At 39.9% G+C, this 19884-nt stretch overlaps 1 protein-coding gene across 1 annotated transcript; it reads right to left on the reverse strand.

Moving 5' to 3' along the window:
- Positions 1-8594: 8594 nt before the first annotated feature.
- LOC120424092 (DNA-directed RNA polymerase, mitochondrial) lies at positions 8595-13485 on the reverse strand. Its single transcript, XM_039588106.2, has 5 exons — positions 13177-13485; positions 12845-12976; positions 9403-12791; positions 9029-9120; positions 8595-8963 (listed from the first exon to the last, which is right to left on the reverse strand). Exons 1-5 carry the CDS (start codon positions 13352-13354, stop codon positions 8834-8836), a joined length of 3921 nt encoding a protein of 1306 aa, XP_039444040.1. The 5' UTR covers positions 13355-13485; the 3' UTR covers positions 8595-8833.
- Positions 13486-19884: the final 6399 nt, after the last annotated feature.

The following is a 19884-nucleotide window of genomic DNA, read 5'->3' on the forward strand; positions in this document are numbered from 1 at the left end:
CCAACCACTGGTGTCTTCCTTTTTATCTAAAAGGACTTCGCCGCCCTGGGCTCCTAAGTGTATGAAAGTATGGCACGGAGCGGCGGCGCCGAATACCCGTATTTACACAAAGAATTTTAGAGCGCCCGCCGCGGGATTCGAACCAGCGACCTCTGGATTGTGAGTCAAGTGCGCGGTCCGATTGATCCACACGGGCGGGACAACTCAAGGGGGGGGGGATTGTTTTAAATACATAAAATATTATTGGTTGTTAAAAAAAAAGAATATGCTTTTAAAGTAATTTACTACAAATTTGTGATTCTTTAAGTGTTTGATGAACAAATTTAATAAAAATTTCAATGAACAAAATAATTATTCTACAATAATTATTTAGCCTTATTTTAAATCCTTTTTATGAAGCAATTTTATCAGAATCATAACTCTGTACCGCAAAGTACCATAGTAGAAATGTTAAAAATAATATAATTCTTCTAAAATATAAAACAAGAAAATCAAATCATATTGAAAATTAAATTTTGCAAACAATTTTGAATATATGGAATCTTTTGAGAAAAATTTTAAAGTATATTTCATCAATTCAAATAAATATTACACTATGACATTTAAGTTAACTTTAATTTAAGTTAAAGCCAAAAATCTATTTATTTCTTTTTTTCGGTTGATTGTTTAGTAAATTCAAACAGCTTGATTATTTGATTCTATAACCTGATACATATTTCCCTTCCATATTGACACATAGAGTATACCTGTATAAGGATTTGCAAATTCTTGGAAAATACTCCAATTAGTGACATGATTTCTGTGGAAAAGAAAGTCCTATAATTTATCAATCATTTCTTCGAAAAAAAATAGTAGAATCAAATAAAACCATTGAAAATAATATTGCATTATCTGTTTATATGGTTAAATTGTTTTTCTCAGTTTGAAATAATAAAAATTCTCTAGAAATCTTTTGATTTACTCCTAAGTTTTTCGTTGAAATTAAGGTTCAATTAATTGAAAAAAAAACAAATATAGTTTTTTAATTTACTTCAAATTTTGTCGATTGAATTGCTGTGATCGCTTAAATACATATAATTTTAAAGCTTGATTAATAGATCGCTTGAAATGATCCACTAAGGTTGTGAAGATCAATTAATCAAGTTTTTATTCCATCACATCCTAATTTTATGTTTCAAAGGATATTTGTATTTATAAATTTTTCAGCAAGATAAATCAGTTACAAACTGTTTATTCTGGTCAGGCTGTTGATGTTTACATTGGGAACGAGTAGGATGCACTGATCATTTACAGTTCAAAGTAATCTCAAAATTCCTATGTTCAATTCTTCTGTCCATAAAACACAGATAATTGTCATTATTCAATAAGTATTGTACGAAAATAGCTTGCTTCGAAAAACAATTAAAATTATATGAGATATTTTAAAAATGGGGCATGGGGTAAAATAGGAAGTTTCAAATAATTCCAAAATAGTGTGTTTCAGTTCTCATGGCCATTTTATACACATAACAGTGATTAGTTTATTAAAATTATACACAAAACACTTATAAATAAATTTAATTAGGATAAATTGGAAAAAATGGCCCATGGGGTAAAACGGGTTATTATGAATGATCCTAAATAAGCATTATTTGATTCTTGTGTCGATTTTGCACGCATAGTAGAAATAAGTTTACGAAATTCCTATAAAAAGGAGTAAAATTACCTAAATTCGTCAAAAAGGGCCCATAGGGCAAAATGGGTCACTCCAAACGGTTCGACAATGTCACCATTCGATTTTCCTGCTAATTTTACATCAAAATAAGTATATAGATATCCTATAAATGTTAATATGGTTAACTTGTAGAGTGAAAATCAAGAAAACTCCAATTTTAGGACAAATGGGGCAAAATGGACCCTTTCCCGCCATTTCCGGTGGGTTTGCTATGCGCCAATCGATTCCTGAGATTTTTTTACATAAGAAAAACTATTTTTCAGAAGAAAAAAACAGCGGCTTCAATTTAATGGGATTAGAGGTGGGTTTCCGCCCACTGTGCATTGTATTGTATTTTTAATAACTATAACACAACAAAAGCACATTTCGGTAAAGCCGGCCGGATCGCACTAACACAACAAAAATAAAACACCAGGAATTCTCTTGCGATGCCGCATCGCCTTCACGAGGAACCAGTGCTGTTCCTCAGTCACTGGACACTGGCCACCGGATTTTCCTCCGAGACCTCTTTGGACACTGTACGCACTCCGAAACTTTTTCAAGATTCGATCCAGTGTCAAGACCGCTGCAGAACTCGATTTCCTGAAAAAAATAAAGACAAACTTTTTAGCTAAACATTATTTTAAAATAATCAAAATGCTTACCGTGATTTCTCATGAATTTTGATAGTACAATCTTAATTTTAACAAATTGAAACTTTTTGGCCTCGGGACGAGCTCCGAACGAGCCTTTCTCCTTCTCGCCATCTTGCTTAATGAATTTCCGAAAAAAATACGCACTTGACTTTCAAATTCAAAACATACAGTTTTAACGTGGTTTTCACTTCACTATCATGGGAAAAGACTGATGGGGCCAATCCAAGAGAAATTCACTTGAATCCAACGTGAATACCATGCGATAAAAGCATGAAAAGGTTTTGGCTAGCAATCAGCTGGTTTCAAATGATTATCACATCCATGTGACAAGTGAATCATGTTAGGGTCAAAGGAAAAGCATGCTGAATTACCGTGTTTACATTTCGAGCAGCTCACGTGAAAAAACATTTGAATTTGCTATGTCAGTTTCTTTCAGTGTAGCTGCTCATATTGATTCTTTTCATTAAAATAAACCATAAATGCCGCCACCAACAATATATGTTTAGCATCAGGTCTCAGGCAAAGCTTCCCAGCAGGTGTCTTTTTCAAATCCTCTGAAATGTCTTCCGCAAATTCTTATTTGGCCAATGAACTTACAGATCATCATAATGTTAATTTAAATCTGCAATTTGAGGCGGTTGAGCTCAACCATGTTGTTGGGAAACCTTAAGAGCGAGTCCACGAACAGGGCATAGCCCATTGTTAGGGACGTTATGGGGCTCACGTTGTGGGGCTTTACAAAAAAGCATGTTTTTGAGTCAAACAAACCAACTTCTATGGTACCCCGTGGTTTGAATGTGTTGGTAAATTTTCGACAAGAAAGCCAAAACAGCTGTTTTTAGACATAAAAGTTCAAATTTAGAAACTAATTTTGTTGTTTTGTGTCTATTCCTACTGAAACAAATTAAAAAATATTCAAATATTGTGCAAAAACATTGCTAAAATCACTTCTTAATTCACCCCATGCACATATGTGGAACTTTAGGTTCAAAAACGAGGACAGGACAGGTGCTGCCTCTCGCGGTGGAGAGCTGCAACTTTTCTACCAGTTTTTATGGCAGTTTTGCACACCGATGGGTCGTCCATAGTGCATGTAGTAAGAATATTTTGAATTTTATAAAATTATTAAAAGTAGCAAGTTATGTATTTTTAGTTTTGGATAACATCATGTATTTCCATCCAGGACATAATGTTGACTCAACGGCACTTCGGCGTGCCATTTAACTTCTTCTTTTTTTTACTGAACACTTGTAATAAAACTCGGAAACTTTTAAAGAGCCAAAGGTAATCAATAAAGTATGTCACGCTAAAATCGGCCAAAAATTACCCCCCCTCTCCTATGTCACACTTTGTCATGCTGGCTCCATTATGTAACCTATGTGTTTTTCTTTTCCTACTAACTTACTTAAAACCAAATTTTAATTTTCTAGTAAGTTTCCGTGTATTCAACATTTTTAAAAGTTACTCAAACAACAACATCCCATTTTTCGTTAAATTTTTTAGTTATTATTTTTTACAAAATTTTGGTTGATTTGTAGAATTTCCTTTAATCGTAAACAGATACCGGCTACATGAAATATGCATTGACTCCTCATCCGATCAAAACTGGTATACTGAGAAGATGCCTCAAGTAAACAAAATCGCAGCTTGCCATGATTTGAATTTCATTTTTCTGCTCGCGCGCCTCTCGTGTCAGCCTTTTGTTATGCTCTAAAATGCCGGAAAAATCTGTGCAGTTAAAAATTGCATGTTCAATAATCATGGCTCATCGTTCCATTCGTTTGGGAACAGGTATTTAGCTAGTACTTGTAAAATGGCTTGAGTTCTGTGACATCGAACAAAAATATGGGAGGTCGTCTTCCTCCCATCCCCCATTCGCAACTTCAAAATCTGCTCCTTTCATTATTAAAACCACGATTTTATCAACCCATCAGTGAAATCACGAGGGTGAGCAAGCTTTAACTATTGAAAAAGAGCATAAAAAATGAAGTGTTGGCAAACAAATCGCGTCACTAAAGCTACATAATCTCCACAAATCTTTAATGTTTGAAAACATTACTTGAATTACGCAGACCCGAGCATGGGTAAATAACAAGGGAAATGCGTAATAATACCTTTCGCTGGTATCAATACCAAATTTTGGTATTCCTGGACCCTTAAAAATTTGTCTAAAGGATTATGCAAGAGCAAAATGTGGTATCATACCAATTTAAGGTATTGTTTTGATATTGCAAAATTGCAGAATTTGTCAATGGTCGAACACCACATTTTGGTATTATTTTGGTATTAAAGTGTTTTACCAAATTCCTCTGAAACTAACCAATTTTGACAAAATAATTAATTTTGCGCTAAAATGATGTCTCAAAGCGAATGCTTTCATTGAAAACCGGAAATTTCAAACTTGATTTTAAACATTTTTGATATACCCCCTACAGAAATGACTTGAAATTGTGGAAAATTTTCTAAGTCAGGATGGCACATTTTGGTATTATTTTGGTATTAAGGTGTTTTATCAATTTCCTCTGAAACTATGGGAAAATTTTGACCAATTTGGACAAAATAATTAATTTTGCGCTAAAATGATGTCTCAAAGCGAATGCTTTCATTGTAAACCGGAAATTTTAAACTTGATTTTAAACATTTTTGATATACCCCCTACAGAAATGACTTGACATTGTGGAAAAATTTCTAAGTCAGGATGCCACATTTTAGTATTATTTTGGTATTGAAAGGTTTCATCAATTTTCTCTGAAACTATGGATTTTTTTTAAATTTTTGACGAGATAATTAATTTTGCGCTAAAATGACTTGAAACCCAAAAATGTTAAAGCTGATTTAAATTTTTTTTGTGATATTCCCACTAATATTTTTTTCAAAAACGTTGAAATTTTTCTAAGTTGGGATAACCAAATACTTTGAAAAACGAGTCAATCAACAGATTATTGAATTTTGGTGAATTTCAATCCAGTTTCATTTTAATAATACTTATTTTTCAATCTTGTTATTTTTCAGAAGCTTCAAGAACTTCAAGTATAGCCGTTCATCAATGACAAATGCATTCGGTGTGGTGAAGAATATCACTAAAAACAACATGGAATCATCAGGTGAGTAGATTTGGTTGTTGCATAAAGATCATTTACGTTTTTTTCACTAACTGCAACTGCTGCACTAACAATGGTATGAAATTAGCTAATTTTGGTATTACTTGTGCAAATACCAGCGACCAAAATGTGCTCTTGGTTGCCCAGTAATAGATGGTGAAATACCATGAAATCAAACCAATATCATGTTTGTGGAAGACCACAGGAATATCAAAATATGATTTTCCAAGGGCGCGGGAATACCTAAAATTAAAACCATGACAATACCAAGTTTTGGTATTCAAGCAATGTTCAAAAATCCAGAAGACCTCAACTTGGTATTGAAATGATTTTATTTTGTGGTATTATTTTACCTTTGGAATAACATGGTATGGTATTGTTGTGCCCTTCCACATACAAGCTTTTGGTATGATTTCATGGTATTTTACCATCTATTACTGGGCAACCAAGGGCACATTTTGGTCGCTGTTATTTGCCCAAGTAATACCAAAATTTGGTATTCCCGTGTTATTTACCCCTGCTCGGGGAATTGGTAGATAAACCGAAAACAAGGTCTGTCTGTCAATCTGCGAGTGGTATAAGAGATTCAAATTTGAGAGTTGTTTATGCTGAGTAGGCTGTGACTAAATTGGACAAATTTACACTATACCAGCGACAGAACTCAACAATCGTCACACTTTTTGGGCTAACAGGATGTATGGAGTTCCAACCATGTGCCCCATGTGTCTCGATTTGCCCCGGATAATGGTACATTTAATTTCATTTTAACTAACGAAACAAAAATAAAGAAAAAAAATATTTTCGTCCTTTCGATTTTGCGCCCTTTTCGTCATGTTACTCCCCATAATTTTGACACTAGACACCAAAACTTTGGTACTTTTTAGGCTTCAGTGACATTGTATGCAGATGACAGCCGAAGCACCCCCGTGGTAATTTGTCAATAGAATGCAAAAGGCAACATTTCTGCCGACCCTGCTATTGTAGGGCCTTTATTTGGACATTCTCTTGCTATTTCACTAGTAAAAGTAATACTTTATAAACAAAAACTGCATTTCAAGACTATTTTATCCAGAGCACCAAAAACACTGCCTCCAAATTGCCTGTTCCATGATTGTGGGATGTTATTGTGTCTCCCACAATTGTGGAACACCTGAATTTAACTGATATTTTCACAAAAAAGTTATCACACCATTCATAAAACATTACTAAGCATGAGTTTTATTGGTTTCAGAGTGCAAAGTCATTATTTTGTAAAAAAAATATGTACTCCTGGAGAGAAAAAAAAGTTTGTTTACATCGTAAGAAAAAAGTGTTCCGAATTTGTGGATTTCAAGGGTCAATGTTTTTATTTGAGAACTTGATATAAAACGTAAAAATGTACAACCGGTCTAAAATCAATCGAAAGATCGCAAGAAAAGCTTTCACATGAAGGTAAAAGCAAATCATTATGTTAAATTATCGATTTTATATGATTTGTTGAACATTAGCCGATCTGTAACCTGTTCCGAATATGAGGGATGACTGTAGTAAGGGAATACATATCACAGAATTTTTAAATTTGCATTTGCAGTCTCTTCACTAAAATTGTTGTAACTTTTCAGAGATTTGATGTAATACATAGCATGTTTGTTCTGCAAATTTATTCTGGATATTATTTGCAACAAATCCACGTAAACAGTTTTGATAAACACGAATAAAGTTGATGTTTCCAGATGAATTTGAAAAAAAAAACTAGGAAAAACATATTTTGAAGCTATTGTTGAAACTGACGACCAACATATACATTTTTACATGATGAAAGATATTGAAGACATGTTTAGGGAACTGATGTTTTGAAGAAATAACAACAAAAAACATCATAATTTCAGCAATTCATTTAAAAAAACTTCATCATCCCGGTACGAGAATCGAACTCACGACCCCTGGATTGGAAACCCAGCACGCCGCAAGTCGAAACCTATCCCCTACCGGTCAGTATTCCCAGTGAGCATATTTACTCTTTTAAGGGATCTGACTTTGCCGAGCCAGACAGGAATCGAACCCATCACCTTCCGCTTACTAGGCGAAACCAGTAACCTCACGGCCACGGAAGCTCGGCTAAATACTTTTCCATGATTTTAGCTTAAATATGTTGTATTTAAAACTTCAAAATAAGATAAAATCAATTTTTACCGATAGAATTTTTTGAAAAACAGTTTCCCTGACTCGGGACAGTCCCCCCAACAAGCTACAGAAAGAATTACCGAGGTTCATTCAAGTCTTATAAAAATAACCTTTAGACAAGCCGTGTATCGACCTCAACTTTTGCGCCAGCTACCGTAAAGCCTTGATCGCGTACCGTTTTTAATACCATCGACTTGGTCGACCCACGATTTTGCACACGGTCCAACGCTCCAGCTAACACCTCATCGATGACGACGCGAAACAGTAACGGCTAAGGGATGCATCCTTTCCTCATCCCAGCTACCGCCCGAATAGAGTCCGACAAGACTCCGTTATGCACAAAACAGTAAACAAAAGCCTCGTACTGCGCCATGGTGAGGTTGATGATCCTCTCTGGGACACCCTTGCAGCCAAGAGTTTTTCGCCAGAGCCAGAGGTTTTCGTGGTTGGGACGGTCAAACGCTTTTTCATAATCAACGAAAACCAGGTGAAAGAGTCCTGAAATACCCTGTTTTCTGGCGTCGAAGAGACTCGTCGATCTTCGATTTGATGCTGCACAAGATAGCCTTACAGGGAACTTTCAAAGCTATGCACAGCAGCAAGATGCCACGCCAGTTATCGCAGTTGGCAAGATCCCCCTTCTTTGGAACTAACACCTCGAACGTACTGTCAATAATGTCCATGTCGTCGGAAAAGTAGATGAATTGGTTGGATTTGCTGAAGATCGTGCTCCACATTAAGCCCGTCTGACTCATAATACATAACAGATCAATGAAGATTGCAATAACCCAAGTCAAACACTTACCTTATTTATGTTGCCTCTACAGTTGAAGATCATCCAGAGTCCGAATATCTGTTTTAAAGAAATAATTGTTATAATTTTTTTTTATTTAATAAAAACCGGTAATCACCTTTTTACAACGAGCAGTTCAAAGGGAATTTCTTTCTGATGACAAACTCCAGCGCACGCCCGCGCAGCAATTCCATGGCATAACTTTGTTTTATTTTGCGTCAGTTCTGTTTGCTACTTTAGCCGCCAGCTTGATAAAAAACGCACCTCTGACGAAATTTGTAAAAAAAAACATCCTCGATCTATCACATTGAACTTCGCTCCGTCCCCTCTGCGCCCAAAGGTTAGAAGCTACTAAACAGCTAATACGAAGTACCTTATCCGACGAGCTTGACTAGACTCCTGCCCGCGCGCGCCTCTTTGACGGCGTTTAGCTGAAAAAGTACACCGAGTTCAGCACCCGGCGCAGGTCAAAGTCACCCTTGTCCGGGTACTGCTGCAGGATGCGGTTCAGCTTGCGCTTGGTCAGATCTATCACCGAGCCGTCGTTGGTTATTTCGCTAGACGAATAAAAAAAATCTAAGGTGAGAAGATGTTTTGATTGAAGGTTAGACAAAGAACTCACTTTTCGTCGTAGCTGTACTTCTGAACGAGGAACTTGGACAGATCTTCCAGGATGGGTTCGGAGTGCAGCGCGACAAACTGTTCGCGGCAAATCTGAAAGAAACGAAGTGTTAAGATTTAACACTCCAAAACATAATCCCCCTTCCCAAATCAGTTGAAACGGTAACGCCAGCAGCTCCGCGGAAGCAAGTTCTAGGATCATCTAGACATCCTTACAAAACACTGGAGAAAAGAATCGTCCCGATTGGTTGAGTCATCAGCCTAGATTCAGCAAGTTGAAGTTACCGTTTCAACTAATTCTAGCGACTTGGGCGTTCGAGTAAGTTGGACATGATGAGTTGGGTGTTCCAGTGTTAAGCAAATTGACGAACCAACCTTGTTCATGGTGGCCACCGTGCAGGCGTGCGTCCAGTAGCAGTCGTGCACGGAGATGAAGGTGAGGCCGGCCCGCTCGCAGTACAGCGACGTCAGCATCATGTGGCTCGAATCCAGCGAGTGCACAAAGTTGGGCGGGAAGGCGTTCTTCTGCTTCATAATGTTGGGCTTTTCGTACGAGTCCATGGCAAAGTGTTCGGGGATTTGGATCGATTTGGACGGGATGGCGGGTCGGTCGGAGCGATTGTACGGCTGCACCACGGGCAGTCCCAGCGGGGTGATCCACTCGACGTTCTGGGCGCACACGGCCGAGATGAGGCGGGCGCAGTCGGTGAACCAGTCCTGGATTTCCTTCGCCGAGGTGAACATCTCGCTGAGCGCGTTGAAGGTTTTCACCGTGAGATAGCTGGACGCGGGCCAAACCCACTCCTTGGGGAACTCGTCGATGTATTCGAGCTGGCGGGCGATCTGTTTGCGGGCGCCGTAACGCGTGACGCCGTACACGGTGGTCATGACGGTTTGCTTGATCACTTTGCGCTTGATGAAGCCCTCGAGGATGGCCGCCACTTTGACGTTGTTGGCCGCGTCTTTGGCGCGGTTTTCCTCGACGAGCACCGCGACGGCACTGTACACATCCTGGGGGACGTCCGCCGGGGCGAGGTTCACACTGATGGCGCCGGGAGTGTCCCGGCCGAGGGCAGCGTAGTGTTGCAGGCCGTTGCAGGATCCGTCCTGGTGGATCGGGAAGCCGCTCATGAATTTAGCCGGGTTTGGACAGCGGTGAACTTTGGCGATCTCCATGCAGCAGGCCAGTGTTTGCCACGGTTCGTCGGAATGACTCCACCACATGCGACCGGTAAGGGGTCGATCAGCCGAGTCCAGAATGTCGTCCATGATTTCGTCGGCGTAGCGTAGCCGATCCTGGACCGAGTCGCGTTTCTTCAACCCGGTGAGATTGATGCAGTGCAGTTTGAGCCAGTTGAACCCATCCGGGCCGAGAGGTTTCTTCTGGTGAAAGACCATCAGACAGCGGGCCAGATCGTGGCCGAGGTGGTTCAGGTGCGGCGGGATCGGATAAACCCGTCCCCGGAAGTCGATGTTCTGCGGCAGCCAGAAAACCTTCCCACGGAAGTGATTCGCCAGCGAGAGTCGGTACAACGCGTCGCACCACAAGCTGTACATGTCACCTTGTTTGCGCCGGTGCGTCATCTTCTTGCGCATCAGGTTGAACCGATCGTAACCGGTCATTTCGTTGCGCGGAATGGTCTCTTCGATGGGTGCCAACGAGGCCGGTGGCTCGGGAACGTCCAGCTTGGAGTTGCCGCCCTTGTTGAACACCGCCAGCACCACGTCCAGCACTTCGTCGTTGATCTTCCACGGAATACTGCCCAGCTGGTTGAGCGCGTCCAGCGTCGGATACATGTCCTGCGGGCTGGCTTCGGCGATCCGCTCCGACTGTTGATGCGCCTGCTGGGGCAACCGAATGAGGTCCGATTTGGCCAAGATGTACCCGCCGTTGACGGCCGTACTCCACGGCTGGGGAGGACACAACATCGGCACCAGATTGATGTCGAACTTCAGCGAGTCCTGCTGCGAGTTTCTGTACAGCTTTATCAACACCGGATGCGGTTTAATCTGCTCTTTGGCCACCTTAGCTTCGTACCGGAACAACGAATAAAACGCCGGCACCAGCTTAACCTGCCGCGATCCTCTCGCCGTTGCGTTCACGTTGATCTTCAAGTCGTTCTTTAACACGTTGTACAAAAACTTCCCGACCCCGTTCACAGCCGCTCTTGGCCACGCAATGCTCTGAATGTCCAAGCTGGCCCCATCCTGCCGGTTTTCGTGCACCAACCGTTGCCACAGCTGCCGCGGGTTATCACTACTCTGACCTTCCGCCAGACCGTCACAGTACAGGTTGTAAACCTCGCACGTCTTGTCCAGCACCCCGTTCGTTCGCTTCTGCTCGACGTGATACCGGGCTTCGACCTTCTTGCCCAGCTCCCGGTGCAGATGCGACGTAACGATGCTGAACGTGTCCGAGCCCTCGATCAACATCTGCGCCTCGTCCAGCAGGATCTCCGTGTACTGAGCCACGCTGAGCGATTTCAGGTACGGAAACAGGTTGATGGCACGACTTGTCTTGGACTCCGTTACGGCTTTCAACGTGTTGACGTCTCGGTGAAGGGCGGCGGTGATCTGTTTGGTCCAAACCTTGCGCAGCTCTTCGAGCTCTTTGCGGTAATTCTTCACGGTTTCCGTTGGTTCGGGGAACTTTTGAATACTTTTCACCGTCAGGTGACCTTTGAGTTCAAGCTCGACCTGTGCCTTGCTGAAATCTTCAAGCTGTTCCCTCGAAAATCCAGCTTTCGAAGCCATGATTTCAGATCCGGCCATCGACTCTCCAACGGAAACCTGACCGTCAATCGGTGGCACGTGCTCGTTGAGTGCGTTTAGCAGGTGATTGTTGTAGTGCAGTGCCGGCGCCGTATAACTTGGGCTGAACCCGGGCGACATCTCCCGGAACAGACAGAGCACCGTTTCACGCTGATCGTGCGTGAACTTGCTTCGATCCATGATGTCGTTCATGGAAAAGCCTTTGGCTTGTGCTTCCTGGAGGTAGGTCCGAGCATCCGCTCGCAGTTCGTCGGTCGTCTCCAACCGACCAAGGCACTCAAAGATCGCGGCAAACGTTTGCGCGTTCGGTTCGATGCTGTCCTCCTTCAAGATCTTCATAATGTCCTTCAGCTTAAGCAGATTTCCCTTCTCCGCATATCCATGCATCAAAATGTTGTAAATCTCCACGTCCAAACACTTTCGGTTGCGCTTATGCCTATAATTAAGCACCGTTGCGTACGCCCGGTTGATCATCCCACTGGTCAGACAAATGTCCAGATAGGCGTGCAGCGTAAAGTGGAAGCTCTTCTGCCGCGCCAGCGATTCCAGCTCCGAGTTCTTGTAGTACTTCGAGGCAAACTTCTTTCCCGCGTCCGCCTCCTTCTTCCCCCGACTCGACTTTCCCTTCCCCTTCGTCGGCTCAACCACTTCAACCTCCTCGATCAGCTCCTCTTCCGCGCCAGCTTCCTCAGCGCTCGTCGTCGCTTGTCGCCGCTCGTGCAGGTCTTTGAGCACGCGATAACTTTCGAGGATTTCCGCCAGCGTTTCGTTCGACAGCTCAACCTCCTTCATGTCCTTGCCGATGTAGATGACGGGCGTTTCGGCGAAAGACCACCGCGAGGTGTCCACCGGGGTGGCGGCGCAGGACGGCGGCCCGACGGTTTCCTCCGGTGGCGATTCCTGCGAGATTTGGTTGTTGATGAAGTCGGCCAACTTTTGCGCCTTCAAGTTTTGGATGGAGGTTTTGGTTTGTTTCGTTGAGGTATCGGTTACTGTAAGAGATATTTCATGAAAAACTAAACTTAAAAGAAATTGATTAAGTTACCTTTTAATAGTTCTGTAAACTTTTTCGAATTACTTTTCTTGCGTTTCTTCTTCTTCAATAAATCTAACTTTTCTTGCGTTGTGGTTGTAGAATGAACACGTTTGATTATATTCAGCTTATTTGGTAAAATTTCTGCAAAAAGAAAGTTTTCAAAATCAATCATTCGGTTTGTTTACCTTTTGCGTTCGGTTTGTTTTGGTTGCATAACGCGAACATAACCTCACTTCCCAACCAAAAAAAAAATCAACCAGCAAAAAATAAAACGCAATTCCGGCAAACCGGCACAAAAACCCCACCCAAACCATTCCGGCACCACCCCGAAACCAACGCACCTTCTCCGAGCAGCACCGGCGACGTTCCTTCCGCCCGCTGGTTACATAAAAGGGAAAAGTTCTGGAAGCAGGTCAGTTCCGGATTGAGGCGCACCCCAAAGCTCGATTTTCCTCCCGCCGCCAGCACGCGGTTGGCCCTCTGGCGGGACAGGTTCCGGAGGGACAATATGCGGTACATTTTGCACAGGACAAACGGTTTCACTGGGATTTTTTTGGGCGATTTTTACTCCGCGTTCACGGATTAGAGCGATTCGAGACCGAGGCCGAGCACATTTCTGTTGTTATGAAATTGGAGATCACGAGAGAAAAGAAAGAGGACGAAAAGGGAGCGAGGATGACAGTTTTTGGGGGAGCTGCACGGTTGGGGGAAATTATGCAAAGAATGGGTTATTTTTAACAAGGGGTGATGCAAAGTTGATGCACGTGTTTTACGTGTTGCATACGCACCGGCTATATTATCTTTTTAAAATTTTGGAGTAAATATTTACTGATCTCATACTAAATGTCTAAGCTTGGTCGAAGCCTTGTTGGCTTATACTTACTCAATAAAACTGTAATAAATTTGATTTCAAGATAAGGAAAATGTATTTGGAATCATCAATACATTAAATCTAGATTAAATTTTCAAAACAACCTATCCCTCATGGGTTTCCTATGAGCAATTCTCTACAAAACCGGCCGATTTCGACCATTTTTATTTAAAAAAAAAAAAAAATATTTTTAGAAATGGTCGCTCATGGTCACTATTTTTAAAAATCGAGAAACTGCAAATATTTCGCTGAAATCAAACTTTCGGTGGCTATATCTTGAAAACGGGGCCCTTTATCAAAAAATCTGTAAAGTAATTTTCGATTGCAAATTCAATTTTGCATAAAAAAATGAGGTCAAAAAATTTTATGTGTGAAATTTCGATTTTTTCCAAAAATCACCAGTTTTTCAAAAAATCATAACTCGGCGGCAGATTTTTTGACCGTCTTTCTCTATAGCTCAAAAGTTGCGGATTTTTGTCCCCTAAAACATATCAAAAAATCTCGAAAATCAAAAAATAGGTTTTTTGGGAATTTGAGTTTTTGTGAAAAAAAAGTTAATAAGAAAATCAGGAATTTTTTTTTTCCGTGTGCCTTTTTTTTCTGAATAGTCCTTAACAATACCTACAACTTTGCCGAAGACACGAAATTGATCAAAAAATTCCTTCAAAAGTTACAGATTTTCGAATATTTACGTACCATTTTTGTATGAACAGCTGCCAAATTTGTATGGAAATTTATATGGACAAACTAATGATGCAAAATGGCTTCTTTGGTCATAGGGAAGGCCCCCACAAAGTTTGAGCCAAATCAAAAAATACAAATAAAATCCATTTCCGGTTTTGGTAGAGAATTGCTCCTATGCAGATAGGGCCTTTTGAAAATTTAATCGAGAAATGTTTAATTATTATTTTATGCAATTTTTAATTTACAGTTTTTAACGAAAAATCCTGCTGCTGCTAATCACCACTAAACTATGCATAATTTTAAGCGACACATTTCAATTTCAACGGTTTCACTGCCGCAAATAATTTAATAATTTAATTTATTTTTTTCCATATAAATTCCCCTTTTTCTCGAGCTAGGGGGTTTAGGTGATAATATTATGTTACATATTGGGTCATTTCACCTGAAGTGTGCAAGAAAAAATGCAAATTTTCAAATTACCATCTCCGATTCTGCTCAAATTCGGCAGAGCTGTTGAGACTATCAAAACATGCAAAAATCCCGAATTTCATCCAAATCGGACCACCCGCTCCATTTTTGTACCCTCCCAAAAAATCGACGACGATAACTCAAGAGTAACATTTGAAAAGGGCGCATAAGCATTTGGACTACTGCAACTATTTTGTAATTTCCCAGGCAATAGGCAACTATTTTACAAAACCCATAGTGTTAAATGGTAGCTGGGGAGGTCAGCTATTGCTTCCCATTTCGAATTTTGAGAAAAAGTTACCTGAAGCTTGAGAAAGAGCAAAATAGTTCAAACTGTCAAAATGCTTATCCGCCCTTTTCTCGTGTTGCTCCAGAACTCAGGAACCACAAATCTTAGATGGTCGGTCATACTCAATTTTGAAGGCAGATGCGGTGAGTGTAGCTGATGTAAGTAATCTCAAATATTTAAAACTTTAAAATTCGTTATCTCTGGAACGAAACATATTCCTTTCTGTCGATGAGTGATTCTTGAGTAAAATTGGCCGGGGAATACGATGGTGAGGTCAAATTTAAAAAAATATATTGGGCTGTTTTGAGATACGGACATATTAAGCTTTCAATTCGACGGTAACATTTCAAAAAGCATCATGTACATTTTGACACTTTCTGGGTTATTGCATATTCTGAAAGTACTCCTGATAAGCTACCTCTCCACCAAAAATTAGCAAAAGTTACTTCAGTAAAGTCTGTTTAATCATGATTTTAAATAAAGTAACATAAACAAAATCTCTGCCATCAGCAGTCCCTGTTTATATAGCCCTGTCAACCTGTCAAACAAAAGACTACATGTACCTCGTGACGAAAAAAAAGCAACATGAACAAAGCGCCATGTACATTCGGCGAAGAAAAACGAATCATAACAAAGCGTCCCCCTCAATGACAGCAGGGTGATATAGACGTTGGCGATTTCAAAAGAAGTTATGTTTGTTTTTCTCAAATAAAATTACGGAAATTATGTTTTATTGAATTTGGATGATCAAGTATCAATAAAATCAACGTTTTTCATCGTTTGTTATCATTAGAACATCTTATTTTGCTTTTATATTAAATTGGGAATTGAAAATGGATGCTCAACATTCAAATGCGTTTTTCTCAAAACGCATGGTTTGTACATGATGCTTTTTGAAATGTTGGCGTCGAATTGCGCAATACAGGTTTCCTTTGAAATTGAGTCTAAGATCGACCTTCTGAAATGTGTGGTTCCTGAGTTATCGTCGTTTGAAGATAGGGGTTTCGCTCAAAAATCGCCAAAAAGTCGATTTTTTGGGAGGGTACAACAATGGAGGGGATGGTCCGATTTGGATGAAATGCGGAATTTTTGCATGTTTTGATAGTCTCAACAGCTCTGCCAAATTTGAGCATAATCGGAGATGGTTATTTTCAAATGCTGTTCCGCTTCAGATGGAATGACCCAATATTATCCGGGTCCGGAGGTGTAGTGATAAGCGTGGTTGCATCTCACCCAAGTTGATGGCATTTTTTGAGACGAGATTTGTCTGATCACGCCTTTCATCGGATGAGGGGGTAAAGGTTCGTCCCGGCTTATCTTAGAGGTTAGGTTGTTGGTCAATCCAGGTGTTGGAGTTGTCAATTTAGACAAGACCTAATGGTATTTTCCAAAGTTTGTATGGAGAATTAGGGCAGTTCATCGCTCTTGCATATATACAACCCATAAATTGCATGCAAACGCACTAATATTTTTGAAAAATTCAAAGTTTCTGGCATGAACATTAATGCTTTCTTTCAAGTTGATCCTGCGCAGTGTTTTTGTTGGTCGGTGTTTTACTTAAATAGAAAATAAATAAAAAAAGAAACCGAATCTTAAGAGAAGATTTATTACAACTACAACACAGAAAATTAAGAATATTATTATTTTGTGATTAAATTTCTCGTTTAGTAAACCAAAGGCGTTTATCTTTTTTTCAGAATAATCATATTTTGACAATACAGTTTTGACTTGATTAACCGAAGTCCTCGGAAAAATATCCCTTCGGATACTCAATAAAATCTTCGTTAATACGGTGCAAGCTGAAAGAAGGATTTGAAGCTTAAATATTGATTCTTCTGGAATTTTAAATTGAATTAAATTTGGAATTAGTTTAGATTGTCGATTGTCCTATATAATTTTAATGAGAATTTGCATTGACGAATAAGGTCAAATTTTCAAATTGGATAGAAAATGAGAAATTGTGACGACAATCAAACCAAGCTTAAAAACTTACCAATAAAATAAGAGAACCGATGATAATGTTTACAATTCTGCTGAGACAGCGACATCATTAACTCCAGTATTTAGGTCCGGTCTTTAGGAATGGACCGGCCGGGTACGCCGCCCAATAACCCGCATATACGGCAGCCGCCAATGATTGTTTATGTTATCCCTTGTGAAGAGCAACGGAATACATGCCAAAACCAATCCAAACAGTCCCACATTCGTTCCAGAGAGTTGGAAAAATATAAACCAGATGAGAAACGCGGACTTTTCCTTGTTTGAAACTGTTCACGACGTCCACATCCCAGCCAGTATGAATGACTTGACGGATGGATGGCGAGAAAATGGATGCTGCTGTTGCTGATGGTGATCAATTAATGCACCACAGTTGACGCCAAGTCATCGTCGCCTTTCTATTCGCCAAGGAAATATCACGCTGGACCTTTAATGGACGCGTGTTAATCCAATTTGCTTACTTTACACTAATTACGCGCCACGAATGCGCGCTGATCTTTGTTCGCGAAGTAAACCACGACGTTATTACTTCAAATTTCAACGCAGTACAGAACCGGCTGGACCATTGCAGTTAACCGACTTTATTTTTAGCTTTAGAATCCAGCTGATGGGTGCAGCGACTAGTTAAATTCACGGGCATTTAAACCACAACCGAAGGTCAATTTTAACTTCCGGCTTTACTTTAATATAAATACATACATTATTCTTTATGTGATTTATTTATTTTACTTCCATAAATATACAATATAAACTAGTAGGATTTGTCTCGGGATTTGTTGCTCTTATCTGTGTGCTCTCAATATTTTCAATTCAAAATTATTTGTGACCTTGTGGAAATGACTGTTTTAATAAATTATGTTTTCCGTTATTTATGTTCAAAAGTGATAAAGACTTAGAAATTTTAGTTATTTAAATTATAACAAAAATATGTAGCAAAACCCTTAAGGAAGCATTAATAGTCAGGACCCGGTGCCTGCAGTTCCCGTTACAGTTTATATGGAATTCCAATAAGAATGTAACAGAAAAATCAGGCTTCGGGTCCAGACTGTTAATAAACAATTATTTGAATGATGGAGTCGTTTTCGAACTCTCCCTCTGTTTGATATATCCACACGAAAAGAATCTGCAAGGATCTATATCTGTACATTGTTATTTATCATGGTTGTTTTCATTCATAAAATAGTGATATATATTTTCAAGAAGAATTGTAAAATATCAAATTTGATTACTAAAACTGTATGGTAAATTGTAAACCATGAAAGAAAATATCTTATATATATATATAAAATTTCGACGGTTTTGTTCGAACGCGAATCAGTTCAACACGGAATGTCGGATCGAGTCGCTCTTTGTTGCGTTGGGTTCGTATAAGTCCAAGGAAGGTTCTTACGCTAATTAATTGACACTTTGGCCACTCTGGAACCGATTCCGGAGCATCGGCAAATTGTATGGAGAAAGTTACGTTAAAATCAAAAAACGTCAATAAACGAAAAAAGGCAGAACGAAGTTTGTCGGGTAAGGCTTGTAGTTCATATAATTAGGCCGGGACCGTGGTGTAGGGGTAAGCGTGATTGCATCTCACCCAGTCGGCCTGGGTTCGATCCCAGACGGTCCCGGTGGCATTTTTCGAGACGAGATTTGTCTGATCACGCCTTGCGTCGGACGGGAAGTAAATGTTGGCCCCGGACTAACCTAAAAAAAAAAAAAGGTTAGGTCGTTAGCTCAGTCCAGGTGTAGGAGTCGTCTCCCTGGGTCCTGCCTCGATGGAGTCGCTGGTAGGCAGTTGGACTAATTATCCAAAGGTCGTCAGTTCGAATCCCGGGGTGGATGGAAGCTAAGGTGTAAAAAGAGGTTTGCAGTTGCCTCAACAATCAAGCCCTCGGACACTCTTAGTTTCTAGTAGGAATCTCGCAATCGAGAACGCCAAGGCAATGCTGTAGAGCGAATAATTTGATTTTTTTTATTTGAATTAGGCAATATTTTGTTTTATAGAAAATTAAACAGTGTTTTAGCCAAAATTTTCGTAAAACCTGTGCTCACATTTTCGACGGTGAGATCAGTGATTGATCCGGAAATATTTTTCAATTCTTTGAAAAGAAGGTACATAATAACATAAACAGGGTTGATAGATTACGACTCGTTTGGGAAGACTCTCGATTACCTTTCCAACAAAAGGTCGGTTGAATCTAGAAATTGTTTACAAACAAATAAAGTGGTAACTCAAGTGGTCATAACATGAGACAGGGTTGCCAGATCTTCAATGTTTTGAACGCGTTGGAAAAGTCTTTCGATTACCTAACCGATAATCGGTCGGATGATAGATCCGGACATAGTTAACATACATTTAAATGAGATCCGGCCTCAAAAAGTACATAAATATCACATCTTTAGACAGGGTTACCAGATCATCAATGTTTTGAATTCGTTGGAAAGGTCTTTCGATTTTTTAACTATCTAACGATGGTATTTGCTATCTAATGATGGTATTTGCTTCAATTTCTGGTCATTTATCTAACATCGCGATTTATGAGAAAACACATTTTTATGCATAACTTTTGAACGACTACTACATGCTGATAATTTGTTACACATAGCGGATTCGTTAATCCGAGTGAAGCTGATTATTTGGAATTTTTAATAAATAAACCATATATTTCTTCAATTTAAAGTACAAATACTATTCAAACTTTCCTCATTTCTCCCATCCTAACGAACCGATCACTTTACGCGTCTAAAGTG

The sequence above is a fragment of the Culex pipiens genome, chromosome 2, assembly GCF_016801865.2.
Source record: "Culex pipiens pallens isolate TS chromosome 2, TS_CPP_V2, whole genome shotgun sequence".
Taxonomy (NCBI): domain Eukaryota; kingdom Metazoa; phylum Arthropoda; class Insecta; order Diptera; family Culicidae; genus Culex; species Culex pipiens.